The 18,748-nt window shown below is 37.8% G+C and overlaps 1 protein-coding gene and 1 pseudogene across 1 annotated transcript; one reads left to right on the forward strand and one right to left on the reverse strand.

The window, feature by feature from the left end:
• Positions 1–1,022: 1,022 nt before the first annotated feature.
• Positions 1,023–9,780, forward strand: LOC142385921 (putative polypeptide N-acetylgalactosaminyltransferase 8; annotated as a pseudogene).
• A 563-nt stretch (positions 9,781–10,343) lies between these two features.
• Positions 10,344–18,602, reverse strand: ada2b (adenosine deaminase 2b). Its single transcript, XM_075472499.1, has 10 exons — positions 18,528–18,602; positions 17,880–18,259; positions 14,400–14,619; positions 14,097–14,307; positions 13,811–13,938; positions 12,385–12,475; positions 12,044–12,152; positions 11,790–11,947; positions 11,495–11,697; positions 10,344–10,506 (listed from the first exon to the last, which is right to left on the reverse strand). The coding sequence occupies exons 2-10, from the start codon at positions 18,178–18,180 to the stop codon at positions 10,419–10,421; spliced, it is 1,509 nt and encodes a 502-aa protein (XP_075328614.1). The 5' UTR covers positions 18,181–18,259; positions 18,528–18,602; the 3' UTR covers positions 10,344–10,418.
• Positions 18,603–18,748: the final 146 nt, after the last annotated feature.

The following is an 18,748-nucleotide window of genomic DNA, read 5'->3' on the forward strand; positions in this document are numbered from 1 at the left end:
CATGTCATGACACCAAACTTCTACAGTAGTACAAATATGGTCTGTACCCACAAAACGATGCATTTTGAAGTTTGTACATAGTCCAGGAGTTTATTATTATCATCAACACAAGCCTGATAGCTTTTCTGCTGCTAAAGCTGCGTCGACGTCACTTCTGGGAGCTTGGAGCTTCAAAGTAAGATGAGGGTTGATCTACTACTGTAGACAACAAAGCAAGGCTGCTCAATTTCTCCATTATTAAAATAAATTCACAACTCTACAACATAAAAATTCATGTAGAATATAGCATATAGGCCTACTTTGTTGTCAATTTAAGTAGCTTAGAGCGCAAGTTTACTTTTATTTTCCATTTTTTTCTTCTTCCTCGTCAAATTTCTGTCGTCATCTGGTATAAGTGATACAATTGGCTATGAATCGCGCGCAAAGCAGCATGGGAAGAACCTGACGTCATTTGATAGACATTCGTAGCGCCCAATAAACGGCTCTAGGCATTCGTAAACCACGCCTCAAATACGAGAAAACGCACACCTAGTTCCCAGACCACCATCTCATCGAGATTGTGGTCGCGTCAGCCAGGCTACTACTGTACAGGAAAGTGAAGGGACCCACCACCACCGGAATCAGCGAGTCACTCGTACCAGTGGCACAAACAGCACCTGTTCATCAAAAGAAGCAACCGTTAGTCACGCAATATCTCCCAGGAGGCTCACACGAAAAAAAAAAAAAAAAAAGATTAAATCGCAAGAAAAAAAAAACAGAACAGCAGTAGAGGGTCCTGCACTATATATACAGGCCCGACTTCAGCAGGTGAGCCGGTGGGAGCTTCAGTGCTCTGTACCACGATGCTTTTTAACTGCAAATCAGAGAGAGTCATAGCACAGCTGGACAAGGCACGTGTACACAAGCAGTAACAGATAAGACAGCCTATAGGAATTGAATGTTATGCATGAATTATGCGCCGTCTTGAAGGCCACGCTTCCCCACTTCCAATCTTGTGGACAATAGCCTAAACGCGCCGTGCCATGCACGCACAATGCGACAGCAACACTCCCCCAGGCCCCATACCTAAAAAATATAAAACGCCACGACCTGGCAAGTTGCCTCAGACCCTGCAACAGCCACGCCCCTACTGCCAACGTCTACCCCGAGCAGAGGTAGAAAGACACACCTGAAGTGAACGATCCGCTCCCATATATAAGCTCAGCGACACCGCCCCGTGATCCAAACGACGGAGGATAGTTGCTCACAGCTTGATGACACACAGTGGGAGGGGGAGCAGAGATGGGAAGCCACCTGATTTAGAACACCCCAAGTATGGAGAGATAGAAGTGCCACACATGCTATTTAAAATAACTTCAAATCAAATCCTTAATCATTGATAAGTGTGCGTGCTTACCCCCCCCCCTCTCAGAAAATAGTTCCGACGTCCACATCACTGATTAAGTATTTTGGTCACTATTAGACACTTAAAGCAGTGTCAGCTTTCCAACAGGAAAATATAAGAAGAAATTGGCTTTTCAATTGCGTGAAAGAAATCATCGTGACCTGCATCGATAAAAAGTAAGGCTGCCTGTCACGTGTCTCCACAAAAAAAGAACGATATAAAACTAGTACATTTGAGTTAGAAAAAAGATTGACCTGAAGGGCTGTACAACAGTACAACTCATATGAATCAATGACAGAACCAAATAAAACAGTTGATGTACAACCCATTTCTGGGCCCTAAAATGACACCAAAACAATAACAGCAAAGATTCTTGTGTTTCTCCATTATTAAATGAGTAGATATCCTAATTACAAATGCTAATTAGATTTATCAGTTTATGAGATCCAAGCCTCTTGTCATTTCTCTAAACTTGTGCTTCCTCGTCTTCTCTCCACTACTTTATCAGAACTAAACCTGAGACTTTTGGTATGTGTTGTCTTTCTTCTGCTATTGTGTGCAGTTTTTTTATGAAAATGTTCATTTACACATAAATGGTGTTTCGAATTATATACAAAAAATGCCGTAAAAGCATATTGCAGATTGTATATTTCTCGTGTGAGATCATACGAAAAATTAATCCCAACAAAATATTTGCGTCTGTTTGTTTTTTCTCTTTCTGACATTCTGCAGCTGAAAGCCACAAATGGAATTGGATAGAAGGAAAATCTGGCATGTATTCTTCCTGAGATGTTCTTTTTCATGAGCTGTGGCAAAGGCTACAAATCTGGTTCACAGCCTGATCAAAGCTAAAAGATAGGCTACTTCGATGAATTGCTGTTAGCGGAAACGCTTAATATTACTGTTGTGAAACCAAAAACAGCCTCGTTCCCGACTTGTCCTTCACTCCTGTTCCCACTGCCCACAGAGCACTGCTGGTTTTCTCTGCCTCTAGGTAACTGCAGTTAATGGACTACAGCTTGCATCCCAGGTGTGATGCAATGAGAAGTGAAAACTCTGAATATGATGTGATCTTCAGGATATTACATAACACAGCTATGGTGCGTCAAAGCTTGTGTGTGTTGTATGCGTGGAGAGAGTGGGGAGGCAGATAGTGGACCACCTGGATTAAAGGCAAGACTTTCTCTATTTCTTTTTCAGCGCGAGTCGAAGTATCAGAAACACGGTAGCACTACGATGAGGTCTGGCTGGTTTAAAGGATCATTGATAATCTTCATCATCACTTCGGCCTGGTTTTACCTCGGTTCCATAAATAAAGAAGTGCACACCCATTCAGAGACAATACACAGGGCCCACCACAACGACTCCATCAGGGGCCATGGAATGCTTAAGAGGATGGAAAAGATGGAGGCAGACATCACCAGGCTGCGTGAGTCAAAGTCTCAGCCTGACAACTGCTACTGTAAAAAAAATCTATAGTGAGTTTTAAAGTCGCCTAATTTACAATGATGCAGGTGTCTGCATCAAAACTGGAGCTAAATTTGATGAATTTAGACTTTTAAACAGTTTTCTTCTGCTGGATTTCAACAGTAGCTACTTTAGCTGTTAAATAATTACATTGCATCTACAGATAATCTTTTTTTTTTAACCTCACCAACAATTTAAAAACTGCAGATGAATAAAATGCAACAGCATATTCTTTGATATTTCTGATGTTGAATTAAGCCAGTTGTATTTTTCAGTTTAAATTACGCTCACTTGCTTCTTACCAAATAAAATCTTGACTGCACTTTGGATAGTTTGCTGCTTAGACTGATGGCTGTGCCAGTAAAAAGATAAATGCTGACAAATGTATCTAAATGTTAGGAAGTGTTATTTGTTGATTCTGCTTCATATCAGTGACTTTGCATTGAAAGCAAACTAATGTAAAGGACAGAACAAATCTTTATCCACAGTCAATCTGTTGAAAAAATATGAAAAGAAGGAACAGAAGACTGAGATGAGGGCAGAAATCAAGAAGGAGAGGAAGGTGGTGAGGAAGCTGTACCCGAATTCCTATCTGTTCAGAAAGTGGGGTGATGATCTGTCAGAAGAGGAGCAGAAAGAGGCCGAGAGCTTATTTCAGCGATACGGCTACAATGCCTTCCTCAGTGACCGGCTGCCGCTCAACAGAGAGATCCCAGACACCAGGCCCACCAGGTGAGCTTCACATCCTAGAGCTTTAAGGACTGCAATCGACAATCACATCTTCTTCACACACACTGCTTTGCTAATTTCTTTGTTTACGTTTCAAAATATTAGTAGTAGTAGAGATTAAGATTGCATTTTATATAAGATGCAATCTGAATGCTCATTTACTCAGAGTATGCTTCATTTGGTTGTTCACAGATGTGCTGAGAAAAAGTATCCAGAGGATCTGCCCTCCCTTAGTGTTGTGTTAATCTATCTGGATGAAGCTCTTTCTGTCATCAAAAGGGCTGTTCGCAGCATAATTGACAAGACACCTACTCGACTGCTACAGGAAATCATTCTGGTGGACGATCACAGCTCCAACGGTCAGTTGAGTTAGATACTCTGGCTCTAAAATGATTGTCACACTGTGATAGGTGATTATGAGAGCTACATACTAAACTGATCACACAAGATATTGTCTCTCTTTTTGATGCAGTGAGATGCTTCAATCCATCTTTAAATTTTGAGTAATTTTGGTCAAAGCATGTCGCTGCAACGGTAGGAAACTCAAGAGTGTGCAGTGGTTTAATTATCATTCAGATGTTACCTGGAGCAACCACAGTTGGATGGGAACGTATCTGAAATTAAAAGCCTGAATAATCTGGAACGCTGTTATAATTGAAACAGAATGCAACATTTTGCACTTCCCTGAAACATTTCTATTCCGTTGAATTAAAAATGGTATAAAGACGAAGATATATTTGAAAAATATTGTTATTTTGAATTTAATGTCTGCAAAATGATTCATAAAGGTTGAGGCTGAGGCAACAAAAGCTAAAACTCTTCATGCAAAGAAAACGCATGCAACACAAACAAGGCTGAGACGTTGCACTGCCTTTTCAGTTCCGAAGCCCTTAAATCTGAGTGTTTGACTGCACTGAATCCACTGCTTGGGTTCTTTAAATGGTTTGTCTTGTTATCTTTTTTTTCTCCAGAGGATCTAATGGAGAAACTAGATGAATACATCAATTCCATCCACGAGGAGCGTCCAGGCCTGTTGAAGAAAGTGCGACACTCTGAGCAGCTCGGCCTCACACAGGCCAGGCTGTCAGGATGGAGGACAGCAGTAGGAGACGTGGTGGCCATCTTGGATGCTCACATAGAAGTCCATGTGCAATGGTTGGTTGAAATGCAGAGCGGTCCGAGTTACTGTGGCTTTGGCATTTATTGATTTGGATATTAAACCTGTTATCCCATCTGTTAAAATGTGACTGTGTGTGCAGGGCAGAGCCATTGTTAGCTCGGATTAAGGAGGACCGCACAGTGATACTGACACCAGTTTTTGACAAAGTCAACTATGATGACTTGACACTAACTCCCTATGGACCCAATGCTGATGGCTTTGACTGGGCTCTGTGGTGCATGTACGAGTCCTTCAGACCCGAGTGGTACGCCTTAGAGGATGACTCGCAGCCCGGCAAGTAAGAGTCACCCAGTTGCACATCAAGAAATAATTTGACACATTGGGAAACATGCTTAAATCCCTCCGAACGTCTTGTTTGCATTGTAATATTACATTAAAATAATCTACTTGATGCATCTACTCCCCTTTGGTAAATTGAAAGAAAAACAGCAGTAACATGAGAGATCCCTTACTAGCTTTACCCTGTGCCACAAAAGTGACTTAACTTAGTGTTTTGCTCCAACTCTTCCCCAGGCAAAAAGCTTAAACAACGGAAAACACACCCGCATTGATAAATAATGCAACCCGGTAGATTAACTAGCTCCAGGCAGGGTGCACTTAGCAACTTCTCACTTTGTAGACGCAGGATCCTTGTTTATGTTTTATAATGTGCTGCAATGAGATCATTGGGACAGAAGATCTCTTATGGTAAGAATCCTCACACCTAGTTCTGAAAAATTTTCAGGTCAAAATTGATTCATTTTCTCAGCAGCTGGGACAATGAGCACAGTGTGTACCTCATTTGCTACTAAATGTCGTTGCTATGCACAAGGTTGTGTTTTGGTGTTGGACAACATCAACATGGAGAGTAGGGCATGTTGTGTTCTGTACAGTATAAAAAAATATGTCTAGGACTGCATACAAAGTTTGTAGAGATACATTATCCAAGACACTAACATTACACTTCCAGCCCTCGTCTGATGCACATCTTTGCATTACGTTGAATTTCAGGGGTATTTTTGATTTGAGGTCCATACACTGCTACAACTTTCAGATTGTATGATCAGTTCTGAATTTTAATGTTATCAACATGTGCAGACCACACCACCAAAGAGTAACCAGTCACTCTCTTTTTGTTAGAGATCCTCTTTCCTTTTGTGTAAATCATTACCTCCTTCAAATCAAACTGGGTCACAGCTTCTGGTATCAGATGCATGTGACTGATCACTTAGAAAGCTGTGGAAACTATATTTGACCTAGTGTTGTCAAAACAAGCTCTAAGGACATTTACTCAGACAAAACAACTGATGTTGGTTATAGAACTGAATGTCCTTATTTTTAAGGTTTTAATGTTCAAAAGTCCATCTACAATCATATTGTGCATTGCCATAGCACTTTTTTTTTTTCACTTTGTCTCAAATATAAATATATATATATATATATATATATATATATATATATATAGGTTCTGTGAAACAGTTTCATAAGAACCCTTAGGTGAAGTAGCTGACTTCTCCTGTTATCTTTGCTTAACATCATCACATTTTCCAACGAGGTTGAGAAAAAGCACTTAGTAAAACATGATATGCAATTTTCTTTTTACTAAAAAAAGCATAAAAAGCCCCCCCCCAAAAAAAAAATCAATTTTAAAAAAAGAGTGGAGTTGAGCAAAAAAATAAATGGAATACTGAAAGGTAGAAAACTCAAAAGCATATTTCCCCTTTAAATGTGACTTTTTTTTTTGTTAGTTTGCTTTGTTCTTTCTGAATCTTTAGCAAACTCTAAAAGGTGCATTGTGCAACATTGAGGGCAATCTATTGGCAGAAATGCAATATAGTATCAATAAGTATGTTTTCATTATCTTAAAATGAGCAGAATCCCAAACCAATGCAGGTAACTTTACTCACCAGTCTGCCATCTTAGTACAGTGGCTCAGAAGGGACCAACCAAATGCTAATTCTAGAGCCACTACTCGATGCCACTATATCCTACACACCTACACCTTCACTTTATTTTTTATTTATTTATTTTTTTAATGGTGTTACCAGGAGCCCCTCCATCATGGGGATACTTGCTGCTGATCGCAAGTTCTTTGGGGAGATTGGAAGCCTTGACAGTGGAATGAAAATATACGGTGGTGAAAATGTGGAGCTCGGCATCCGGGTAAGACATTCCAGTGGTTTCAAATTCACCAAAATACTTTTTTTTCTCCTCACCATTTCATGGTTGCCATGAAAGACACCTGCACTGAACCAAAAATTATGCACACAGGTAACAAGCACTGTGTGTTATCAATATATTGGTGTGCGTTAAAAAAAAAAAAAAAAAAAAAAAACAGAATATATGATTGCAAATAAATGCCCTTTAAATCTCCTTTTGAATTAGGACTCTTGTATTTGGCAGGTGTGGCTGTGCGGAGGCACTATAGAAGTAATTCCTTGCTCAAAAATTGCCCACATTGAACGAGCTACAAAACCTTACGTTTTAGACCTGAGCGCCACGGTGAGGCGTAACGCACTGAGGGTGGCGGAGGTTTGGATGGATGAATATAAACACAACGTCAACATTGCCTGGAACCTTCCCATAGAGGTATGATCTAACATCTCTTCATTACTCACATGGGTTTCAGTTTTTATCATCCAAATAATCTGATTATGTTTTATGAAAGACTGCAAAGACTGTAGTTCCTCTTAATTCTTAAAAAAAAAATGGTGTCATATGTTCTTATTTTCCAACAGAATCATGGGATAGACATTGGCGATGTGTCGGAGAGAAAGAAGTTAAGAAAGAGCCTGAAGTGTAAGCCCTTTCAGTGGTATCTTGATAATGTTTACCCCTTACTGGAACCCCTGCATAACCTGGTTGCCTATGGAGCTGTAAGTCAAAAATGATGTACCATAAATCATGTAAGAGGATGAATCTGCAAAGGTCACTGTTTTGTGTTTTAAAGGCTTTCTCTTGGTTTTACTATCACATATATTCAATTTGAGCGCTCCCATATGATTCAGATATTTAGGTTAATTTGATTGAGCCTAAGTGGTGCAAACATATCAAGTGAAAGTGGTACATTAATATTACTTCTTTGTCCCTTTTAAATGGGTAAGGTGTGGGGGGGGGGTCAATCAGCATGGTTACATGCACAGTTGAGTTGAGCTATGGTTAAAGGCCAACTTCACTGGACCACTGTCTGTCTCAGTATAAATGCATGGAATCAGAACAGGGTTATAACTCGAACTATATTTGGTACTGCAACACTGTCGACTGTGTGAGAAAACTTTCAAGACATTCTGCTGCTTCTAACTTTCTCTGTGGGAGATAATCTACATGTAAGTATGGCTTAATATACAGATGTCTTTAAGTTAACGGAGCAGTGATTTTTGTTAGACAATACTGCTGTTATAAAGTCAGGATTTCATGAGAGCAGAGTAACGGTCTGGAAATGCTTTAAGCAACCACACATAGTCTTTAAAGGGACAAAAGAAATTGGAATACAGCTGTATTACTATACACTATACAATAGACTGTTTTTAAAAAAAGAAAATGTAACTTTGAAGCATGCACAAAGTGCCTTGGCCCATTTGCATCTAGTTGTTATGACTCCGCTATGATGGGTGGTGATACGCCCCATTAAAACTAGCCGGTGTTTGATTTATTTTATTTTTTTCAGGTTTACATATTAGATCAAAGACATAAACCACTGACAAATAATTTAGCAGATATTATTACCATGCAGCAGAGTGAATTTGACAGCTGTCTCTTGTGATTATTCCGTTGTTACATTCTTTTTCAGTTTCTTCCAGGTCAAAGCCCAGGACAGGAACTGTAGAGCATGTACAGAGCACCTTGTCCATTTGAAGTCAAATTGAATGTATACATGCAGGAGAAATTTGACTCTCGACTGCATTATCAATTATTTTACCACTTAATTTCCACTTCACCACAAATCAGTCCTTTTCGAGTTTCTCCATTCAACCACAGAGCAAGTCTAAACGACCAACAACGGCCCACCATCAAAAGCAAGAGAAGCCTACACCTCAGATTGTTTCACGTTCAAACCCTTAGTCAATTAAATTTAGTAAGATTTCAGTTGGACTTATGTCTGTTAAAACTGTAAATGGTGCCCATTTTAGTTTGGCTGACATAATAAGTCTTTTTTTGTCTCCCCCTGATCTCATGCCTATTTACTGAGGAGCAATCAATTAAACTGAATACGAGCACATTTAAGAACATTAAATAATGTTAAAAAAAAAAAAGAACTGTAGCTAGCTGTAAAAGTAAGTATATGTAGTTTGACTTTGCAAAGAGGGCAAGTGCTAATCTGGCATGATGCCAAAACCTTTATTCCTTTTATTGTTATTTTGTAACTGAAAAATGTGAACTGTATATCACTTAATGTGTTGTAGGTTATGCTACTTTATCCTGAATGGAAACCATAAAAGTTTAAGTGATATTTCTGCATCTGTTGGCAGCTTATTAATAATCTGAAGCCAGATCTATGTGTTGACCAAGGCCCCATGCCTGGGTACGCACCCATCATGTACATATGCCATTTCCTCTCATCTCAGGTATGCTCCAGTTGATTCACTGCATGTTAACAGACTCTTTTTATTTGTGTCTGAGTAATCTTCTGTTTGGCAGCATTGTTATTATCGCACTGATGGACAACTCTATATTGGCGGAATCAAATCTCATCAATACAACAGCAACAGCTGTCTGGTGGACTCCGGTTCTGGAATCTTCCCGGGACTGTGCGAGTGCAAAATAGCCCAGCAGAAGAAATTCCACATGTTATGGGATTTTAAACAGGTAAATATTTTAGTTTTCAAACATGAGTATGCACCAAAGAGGGTTGTTTATCCGGAGAGAAGTGATCAATAAAGAGTTTTATTCGCAGGGAGGACAGATTCAGAACAGAGGGACAAAAAGATGTCTGGAGGTTGCAATGGACGAAGATGGCTATGTCAGACTTTTTGTTATGCAGTGCAGTGGTCAGAGCTGGAAGATACAACATGTCATCTGAGACAATAATGCCCAAAACTGAACTTTGTGTGAGAGGAAAATCTAAAGTGACAGCTTATCTTTAAGAGCACATGGTGCACCATGGTTTGCGAAATATATTATTGAGGTTATTTTCATTTTGTCTAAATATATTTAAATTTGCATCACCTTTTTTGACAAATGTGACTTTGTGAATTACATTTGAGATAAAAGAATAAAAAAAAACATTAAGTATCATTGAGTCATTACTTTAATGGTTTGGGGTATCAAAATGTACATGTGAACATTTTCCATTTACAGTTTTGATTATGGCAAAAATATATGGTATGATCAACTTTGAAGACTCTTCTATTTAACAAAGCTCCCGAGAGGACACTGAATGGGATTCTCCAGGTTTTCTGTAAAGCTTCTTTTTTGTTTCTTCCAGGGGAAAGAAAAATGTGGAAAATTAATTAAGTTTAAAAATACTTGTAAAATACCTACCTTCCCATTTCACTCCATCTTACCAAAACAAAACACAGTATATTAAACTCCTCGAGGTATGGAAACTCCAGTGTCCATCAATTTTTTTTTTTTTTTTTTTTTAAAAGAAAAAGACTACAGATGGCCATAGGTATTTGTTTTAGTTTAATGGTAATAAAAACATCATTCAAGTCAAGCAGGATCCATTGGGTTGGGCTGTCATGAATTATTGGAGATGAAGGCATCCCATTTGTTCTGCCACATAGCAATACCAGCGTCCCTGAGATGAGCTGGCAGTGAACTGTACCTGCAGGAAGAGGGAAAAACTTATTATAAAATAATATTATAAGAAAAGCTGGGAATATTGTCAGATATATTCTTTGTTTTTAAAGTGGACAAAGAGATTTTAGTAGGTAACATAAAAAAATCATTTAGATAATGATTAGATTTTTAGGTTTGTCAGTGTTGAGATTTATCACAAATTATTTTTGTTTACTCAGGTCAACAATGTTGTGCTTCCACAGTTTCCATTTGAATTTTTCTTTTAAATGGTGTATTCAACGATAATTTGACATCGAAATTCAGGGTTGACAGCAAATTAATAAATAACTTTTTGTGTAAAAAGTAAGAATTGGAAAGCTTCTATTTGACCTGCTAATATCAGCTGGACATTAATACTTATTTTACAAATTATTTTTTAAACTTTTGTGTTTTCATCGAATTATGTTGACTATATTTGAAAATGGTTTGGAAGAAATGTGAAAAACTGATCAAAGTCCTATAGACCAAGTACATATCTGTTCATATAAAACAAATTGATACATGTGGAAGTCTTGTAAGTGAATTTTCTCAACTCCTAAAATTGCTAATTTAGCAGCAAATCTGACCTTCCTTCAGTTAGAGTGCCTGTAATTCATATACATTAATATATATATATAAAAAATTCTAATTAGTAACTGGCTGAATTTATATGGAAAGTCCCTTTGACAAACATAACATTTGACACTTTATAACTTTTCTATCACATTCCAATGGGTCTTTCCGTGTGTGCAAATGAGTAGTTCTCGGATGTGTTTTTGGATAATAAGATCCGAAAAAAAGGTTTTTAAGCTCTGATTATTTTGGGTATATCTTGATACAATAAGAAAAGCATCAAATCTATGTTATTCTTGAAAACCAATGGCAGTCTGAAATGTAGAAAATCTATCTAAAGGAGTATGCTTAGTAAAGTAGATTTTGTTGAAGACTGATTGACTAAATGCAGACATAAAAATTTCAAATCTGCTGATCTGGACCTGATGGAGTTTAGCGCCAGCTCTTTCAGAGTGCCCAGATTTGCCTTCAGACCTCCGATGCCCACAAAGGCTTCATAAAAGTCATAGGAGAGGCCTGTGTTGCCAAACAAAGAAGGGTCGTCAGAGCTGATCACCATCGGGTGGCCTTCAGACATCAGCACAGCTGCAGGGTGGTTCCTCAGATCTGACACCAGCTTCAGCACCTGCAGGGCACAGATCGCACAATCCCAGCTACTTTCAGTATGAAGATGGGTACGTATTGTTTTTTTCCATTCAACCAACTTTAATAGGTTACCTGGTTTGAGATGGGACATATTTCCACAGCTATGTTTCTTTTCCTGGAGAGCTCTTTGGCAAGTGGATGGTGTGCCAAAGCATAACCGTGCCCAATTCGAGTGGTGTTGAACAGAAGAGCATCGAGAATATTTTGATCTATGTCAGTGCCTTCATCATCTGTACACAAAGAGTAGACAGTACAATGTAAGTCTTTTTTTCTCAAAACTATTGGATGCTCATTTGTCATGAATTTTAGGATACCGGTCCACCCACCTGTCTCCCCTGCGTGAAAGAAGTATGGAAGCGTTGCGCCCAGTTCAGCTGGCAATGAAAGTGCCTCCTTGAAGTACCAAAGAGTCCTCCCACTAGTCTCCCTGCCAACCTGGAAACCATAATGTTAAATCAAACTATAAGCTTTTCTTAATAACCTATAGAGACAAACAATTCAGACTCAGATTTGTGGACAGGTCATTAATTAAGCTGGACATCTACTGTATGTAGCCAATATTTACCAGAAAAAGAAGCGCAGTTTCCCTTATTTAAACTCTTTGGTTTAAACGACATGGTGACTTCTTACTGTCATACAAAAGGTAGAGGTACATAGAATTTCTTACCATGTCAAATCCTGCAACTACATCTGGGAAGTCCTTTTTCAGCTGGATGGCCTCTTTTACAGCTGTTTTGACCTCGGATACACCCAGAGCTCTGAAGAACAAACACAGAAGACTCTCACCTAATGCTGTTCAGTTTTGACTTGAAGCTGCCAATCTTAGAAAAATCCATTTAATTATTTTAAAAAGTCATTGGGACAGGGACAAAATTTTATGCGTTCTTTCCTTGTCCATGCTTAACCTTTTGATCAGTTGTCGTGAAACTGAGCTGGGTAGTTTTGATTCACAAAACTATCGTTGATTACATATAGAAAATCAACAACACGTGCACTTGTGTTTGCCCAACAAAACTCTTAATTAATAGAGTTGATCAAGAGCTGGATGGGAATAGAGAATTGAGAAAACATGATAAGTTAATAGCGCACTCCAGTAATTCAGCACTGTAAATGAGATGGAAACATAGTAGAGGAGGCTATATTTAGTCAAGTAGCTGCTAGTTTTGGTGCTGCTTTTCAGTCAAATATTTCCTTAAATTCAGTACAAGTGAGAAGAAATTTCTTCCACAAATCAACTAGTTTTTTAAGCCTTTTTGTCAGTTGAAAACCACAGAGGATAATATAATAAGTGTTAGAGGAAATGAGGATAATTAAAGCCATTAGGCTTAATCCTTTTACTAACATGAACGTCTGTATAGAATTTCACAGAAATGTCTTAGTCTAGACATTAACATCTGTAGACCTGCTGACAGTACGTCTAGGAAACTTCCTATCAAGAACCTCAAAGTATTAAATACCTAATTTCTTAAACTATGCACATGCTCTATGTAATGCTTTTTATTTTTTTTTTATTTACCATAACCTCATGATGAAATCATTGGGGGATTTTTTTCCGGACCAGACTAAAGTCCTTCAGTGTAGCTGAAAACATAATTACGTTTTGTACCTTTTGATACCAAATTCCTGCTCTGCCCCTATTCATCACTAATTTCCCTGCTATTTAATTTGCAAGGAAACAGAACTACATTAAGAGCTTATAAATTAAATATAGCTGAAGGGTCATTTTTTCAAAACTGGAACATAATGAGTTAAAATGGAGCGTGGAGATCAAGGCGTATCGTCCCCACTTTATTTCACTTGTATGAATTTCTTTGTCCAAGAAATGAAAAAAGCAACAATTTTGATTAATGTCTGGATATGTAGACATATGAGTTGCTCCAAACAACTAATACATAGTACATATTTATGTATCTAGTATATTTAACTTTATTTTATACTTTAACTATATTTAGAAGATAAATCTATTACATTTTTGAGTGATACTTGAATTTTCACGAATCTCTTGAATTCAGCAGCTAATATGTAAAAGTAGATGTAACTCATATTGAAATCTATTTCCATCAATCCAAATACTGTATATAGGTATATTTTACCTGTGGACAGAAATAATGATCCGGGCCCCGAGAAAGTCTGGATGGTCACTCTTAAACTTCTTTGTAACGTCTTGGAACAGTTTCAAATTCCACATCCTATCATGAATAGTTCCATCAAGCTCATAGGTCTGTAACACAGAAAACCTTTATTTAGACTTGAAAATAAAGCACATTCTAGAAATGCTGAAATATGAGGTTGTTGCTACAACTGATGCCTCCTACTGTGGTTCTTTAAGAGAAGCCAGAGCTGGAGGGATCAAACGTGAAAAAACAAGCAAACACAAACCCTTGACAGACCACTGCGGAGTTCCAGATACATGATGTTGTCATGATAAATCTCCTCTAGGCCCTGACAGAAGTAGTCCCTTAGCACAGGGGCATGGGTGATTAGTCCTGCGGCTGCGATGAAGGCTTTCTCAAACTTCTCCCACACAACATCCTGGTTCGGATATTCACCATCTGGATCCTCGGTAAACAGTGTGAGGTGCTGCATTAAACTGAGAGACACCCAAAAACATATGCTCTGGATTAGATTCTCCCATTCCATTTTGCTGTGACATGTTAAAATGACGGTTTTAAATTAAATAACCTGTTATCAAATCCTGTATTGTCTCCTATTTTGGCTCGTAAGGTTTCCAGTAGCTGCCAATAAAAGCAGTCCCATCGTGGGAAGGGCTGGCGATCTGAGAACAGGAAGCGCACCGAGTTGTCCCACGTGAAGCAGATATAACAGTGAGGTCTGTAGGTTACATTTTTTACAAGCCATTCAACGCTGACCAGAGAGGATCCATGGACATGGAGAGCTGCTCCTGTCACCAAAACAGCAAGATATATTCTCAAGTCAGGCAAATTCTTACTAACTCAAATAAAAACAAAAATAGAATTAATTCACAATATACGTTATACATATCACACACGTTACATAAGATGCATGCATACATATATACATACATTCATACAAATAATACATATAAAATATATAACACACGTATACATCCGTGCAATCATGCATACATTCGTACATGTCATACACGTGGAAGCATTGTAAAATATCACGCATACTTGCATGCTTAGTAATCACATATTTCAGGCATTTCATACGTTCATAATATATAAATTCATACATGTGTAATATATATACAGTATAAACAGTGTGTGTGTGTATATATATATAAATGATACATACATAACACATACAGTATAATATATAATATGAATATCTATGATATAATACAATATCTTGCATATCATACATATGTAGACATACATGAGTGTACATATTTACCATCCATACATTTATCCATAAATACATAGATTTACTGCCAATAAGTTCTATATATCGTACACACGTGCCATATAATTGTTGAGAAATGCTGCCACCATCAAATTCAAGACGAGTTAAAAATGTTAATCAAATATTGAAATGTCTCACTGGATATGTTATCTATCATCAGTTCAGAATAGAATATTGGTCAATCGGGTTTTCAAATCATCACTTTCTATATTTATTCATGGTTTCCACAGATGGAGTTGTACATATGATGCATCCATACATCTTAAATTAATACATATCACACATTCTTACATATCATAAAAGCATCACAAATTCATTCATACATATTATACATTCATACATGTCATACATACATATAATTTAAATACATCACAAATGCATACACACATATACATATTTGTAACACATGTTCAAAAATCCATACACACATAACGTATCTTGTATATCATACATATGTATATACAAACATGCATATATACACATATGTTACACGTACATATCATTCCAATAAGTTCTCCATATCATACAAACATACATGCATATAAAAACATAAATATAATACACACACATTATGCACACTTACATACGGACATGTCATACATACATAATACTTTAGTCCAAATGTCTTTTTTCAAACTATTAATTCTGTTCTAAACCTTCTAAACCTTGACATTCCTCTCTGTCCTGAGCTGATTTCTTTGAGGATTTCTTAAAATTTTTTATTACCTTCAAGATTGATCGCATACGATCTAATGCTTAGCCACTCTCTTACAATCCCCCTTTAGTTCTCTCTTGCCCAAATCATTAATAATACATCTAATATAAAAATCTACTGTCCTCTAGATACTGATCCCGCACATTTTTTGAAAGAAGTTCAAAGTCTGTTGGACAATCTGTTGCTCTTATTATGAATAGATTATCAATATACATTACCTAGATTAGGTAATGTATATATGTATGTATGTTATGTATGTATATAAAGTACATAGATACATACATACATATTTTACCTAGATAACATATGTACATACATGCATGACCTAGATAACATACATACATAAATACTTTACCTAGATTACAGACAGTTTTGGAGAAAAGTGCTCTGTTAAGAAAATATCTTAGCAGCTGTGAATTATACCAAGGAGCCAACCTCTTCTGACTGATTATCTTCCTTCCTTTTTCTGGCAACATTTTCCAGTGTTTTACTCGTTGAAACTATAGTGCTGTCAACTAGAGAGTAAAGTATTGCTGGAGTAAAATTTAGGTAGCACGTGGCAGTGAAAAAAATGATGATGGAATTAATTCTTTAAATCTGGCCTCAGCATTCTCTGATAGACACTTTCTATACGTAAATTTCTTCTCAGAAGCTGTATAGTCAAGTAATGTCAAACTCGAAAGTAATCAAGAAATGGTCAGATAAGACAGGGTTATGAGGGAATACTGTTAACTGTTCACTCTCAATGCCTTAAGGCAGTGAGTAGGTCTGTGAACACTGAGAAAATCATACATATATACATATAGATCTTACATACATACAGACCTTATATACATATATAACAGATCTTATCATCTCAAACCATTTGTTAAAACTAAGGACACCCTTACTCCTTCCATAGGACTTAAGAGGACAAGTAGCAGCCAAGCCAACACTTGATAAACTGAATATCGGCAAGTGTGAGCAACTCTATCAAAGAAGATGTTTTGGCAGTTTGCTGGTTTGAAACATTCAAGTGTGTGTTAACAGAAAACCAAAGAGAGAAATAATCAGCATTTTCAAACAATTTAGATTCCATCATCCAACAGTGACAAAAGATTATTCAAGACTGGAAAACATTACCCTAGAGACAATAGCCAAGAGTGGCGAAATTGCAGAAAGGGCCTCATTTAAAACTGCACAGACCTCTGTTACTATGTTAAATGTTAAAGATCATGACAGTACAATTAGAAAAAGACTGGAAAAGTATGGCTTGTTTGGAATGGTTGCACGAGAAAGTCTCATATCTCTAAAAAGGACATGGCATCACGGCTTAGGTTTGTGAAGTTTCATTTAAACAAGCCACAAGACTTGTGGAACAATGTCCTTTTGATAGACAGACCAGCGTGGATATGTTTAGCCAAAATGCAGAGCATTACATCTGGTGAATAATAAACACAGTGCGATACCTCATACCGACTGTCAAGCACAAATGTGGGGGGTTGATTATTTGGGCTCGATCATGAACTCCTCTGAATGCCAAAGTATTCTAGAGTCAAATGTGAGGCCGTCTGTCTGACTGACCCTAAAAAAAATGCTGTGCATAACAAATGCCTGAAAATCTCAATGAACTGAAGCACCGTTGTTAAGAATAGAGGGACAAAATTCCTCCACAGTGACGTGGGAAACTGCTGGCATCATATTGCTGCTAATGGTGGTTCTACAATCTATGGAATCATGGGGTTTACTTGAAACAGTGTAATTTGTCACTCGTGTTGTTGCTAATCTGATGTTGTACTTATCACATTCTAAGATCTAGTGAGGACCGGTTATTTTATTTTGTCTAGATATATTGGAATTGGGATTTTGTGTGTGTAAATCTACAACACCGTCCACATATAATTAGCGGCAAACATTTCAGAAAGCCTCAATGACACAATAGTTGCCCCCGTAGAGCTGCAGTGCAGCAACAATTGAAAAATAAAATGAACATTTAAAGGTACTGGATTTGGTGGTGGCCCCTAGTCTGTCCATTCTAGATCTATTCAGTAAACCATCCATGTGTTAGGCAATTTCCTTACCTTTAGGCATTTTCTGCAGCAGTTTGAAAATCGAGCTCTTCTGAATGAGAGGCTTTGCCTTGAAGAAGTGGACAGCAGGGAGAAAGTGGGCCGCAGATATTTCCTGTTCTTTTAATCGATGAAGGTAAGCATCCAGCTTCTGCTCAGCAACTGTCAGCGTCAACAAGCCTCCCGTCTGTCTCGATGCCTCCTGACGCATCAGCAGGTCCCTTTGAGCAGGGTCAGGCATCCCAGCAGTCTCCCTTACAAACCACAAAAGGGGTACAAAAGTGACCACAGCCAGGTAGAGTGAGATCACCATGTCCTTGTATCCCACAGTAAAGTGCTATATTCCTATTAGAACATGCTGCTCTTGGCCTTCGCAAGAGCTTTATTCAGTGCTGAAAAGAAAGAAAATCCGAGTGAGACATGAACCAATTACATGAAAGAGCCTCAGACAAAAGGTGTGGCTATTTTCTGTGGTGTAGTTGGTAAATAGATTTGACTAACTTGTTTGCTGGCAAGCAACATCCTGCCAAATTTAATTCACTAAGCTGACCACAAATGCTTAGCTAACAAACTTATCAGAAAGAGGAATGGTGGAAGGTAACACAGAGTTCTCAGACACATTAGCTTTCACAAATCTACCTACTTTATAATCATACTTACAAGTAAGAAGCTGCTCCAAGTGTCCCGTGTCCAAGCTTTGCGGTCTCTATAAGTGCTCAGCTTGTTTTCCACAAGAAACTGCGGCAATAGAGCATGTCAGCAAAATACTCAGAGCAACTGGATAATTGGGACATTTTTGTCTGACTAATACCATGTGATAAACTAATGAATGAAGCATGAACGGGCAGTGCGAGTCGAAAAGAGCACAGAGAAGAGACTTA

The sequence above is a fragment of the Odontesthes bonariensis genome, chromosome 8, assembly GCF_027942865.1.
Source record: "Odontesthes bonariensis isolate fOdoBon6 chromosome 8, fOdoBon6.hap1, whole genome shotgun sequence".
Lineage (NCBI taxonomy): Eukaryota > Metazoa > Chordata > Actinopteri > Atheriniformes > Atherinopsidae > Odontesthes > Odontesthes bonariensis.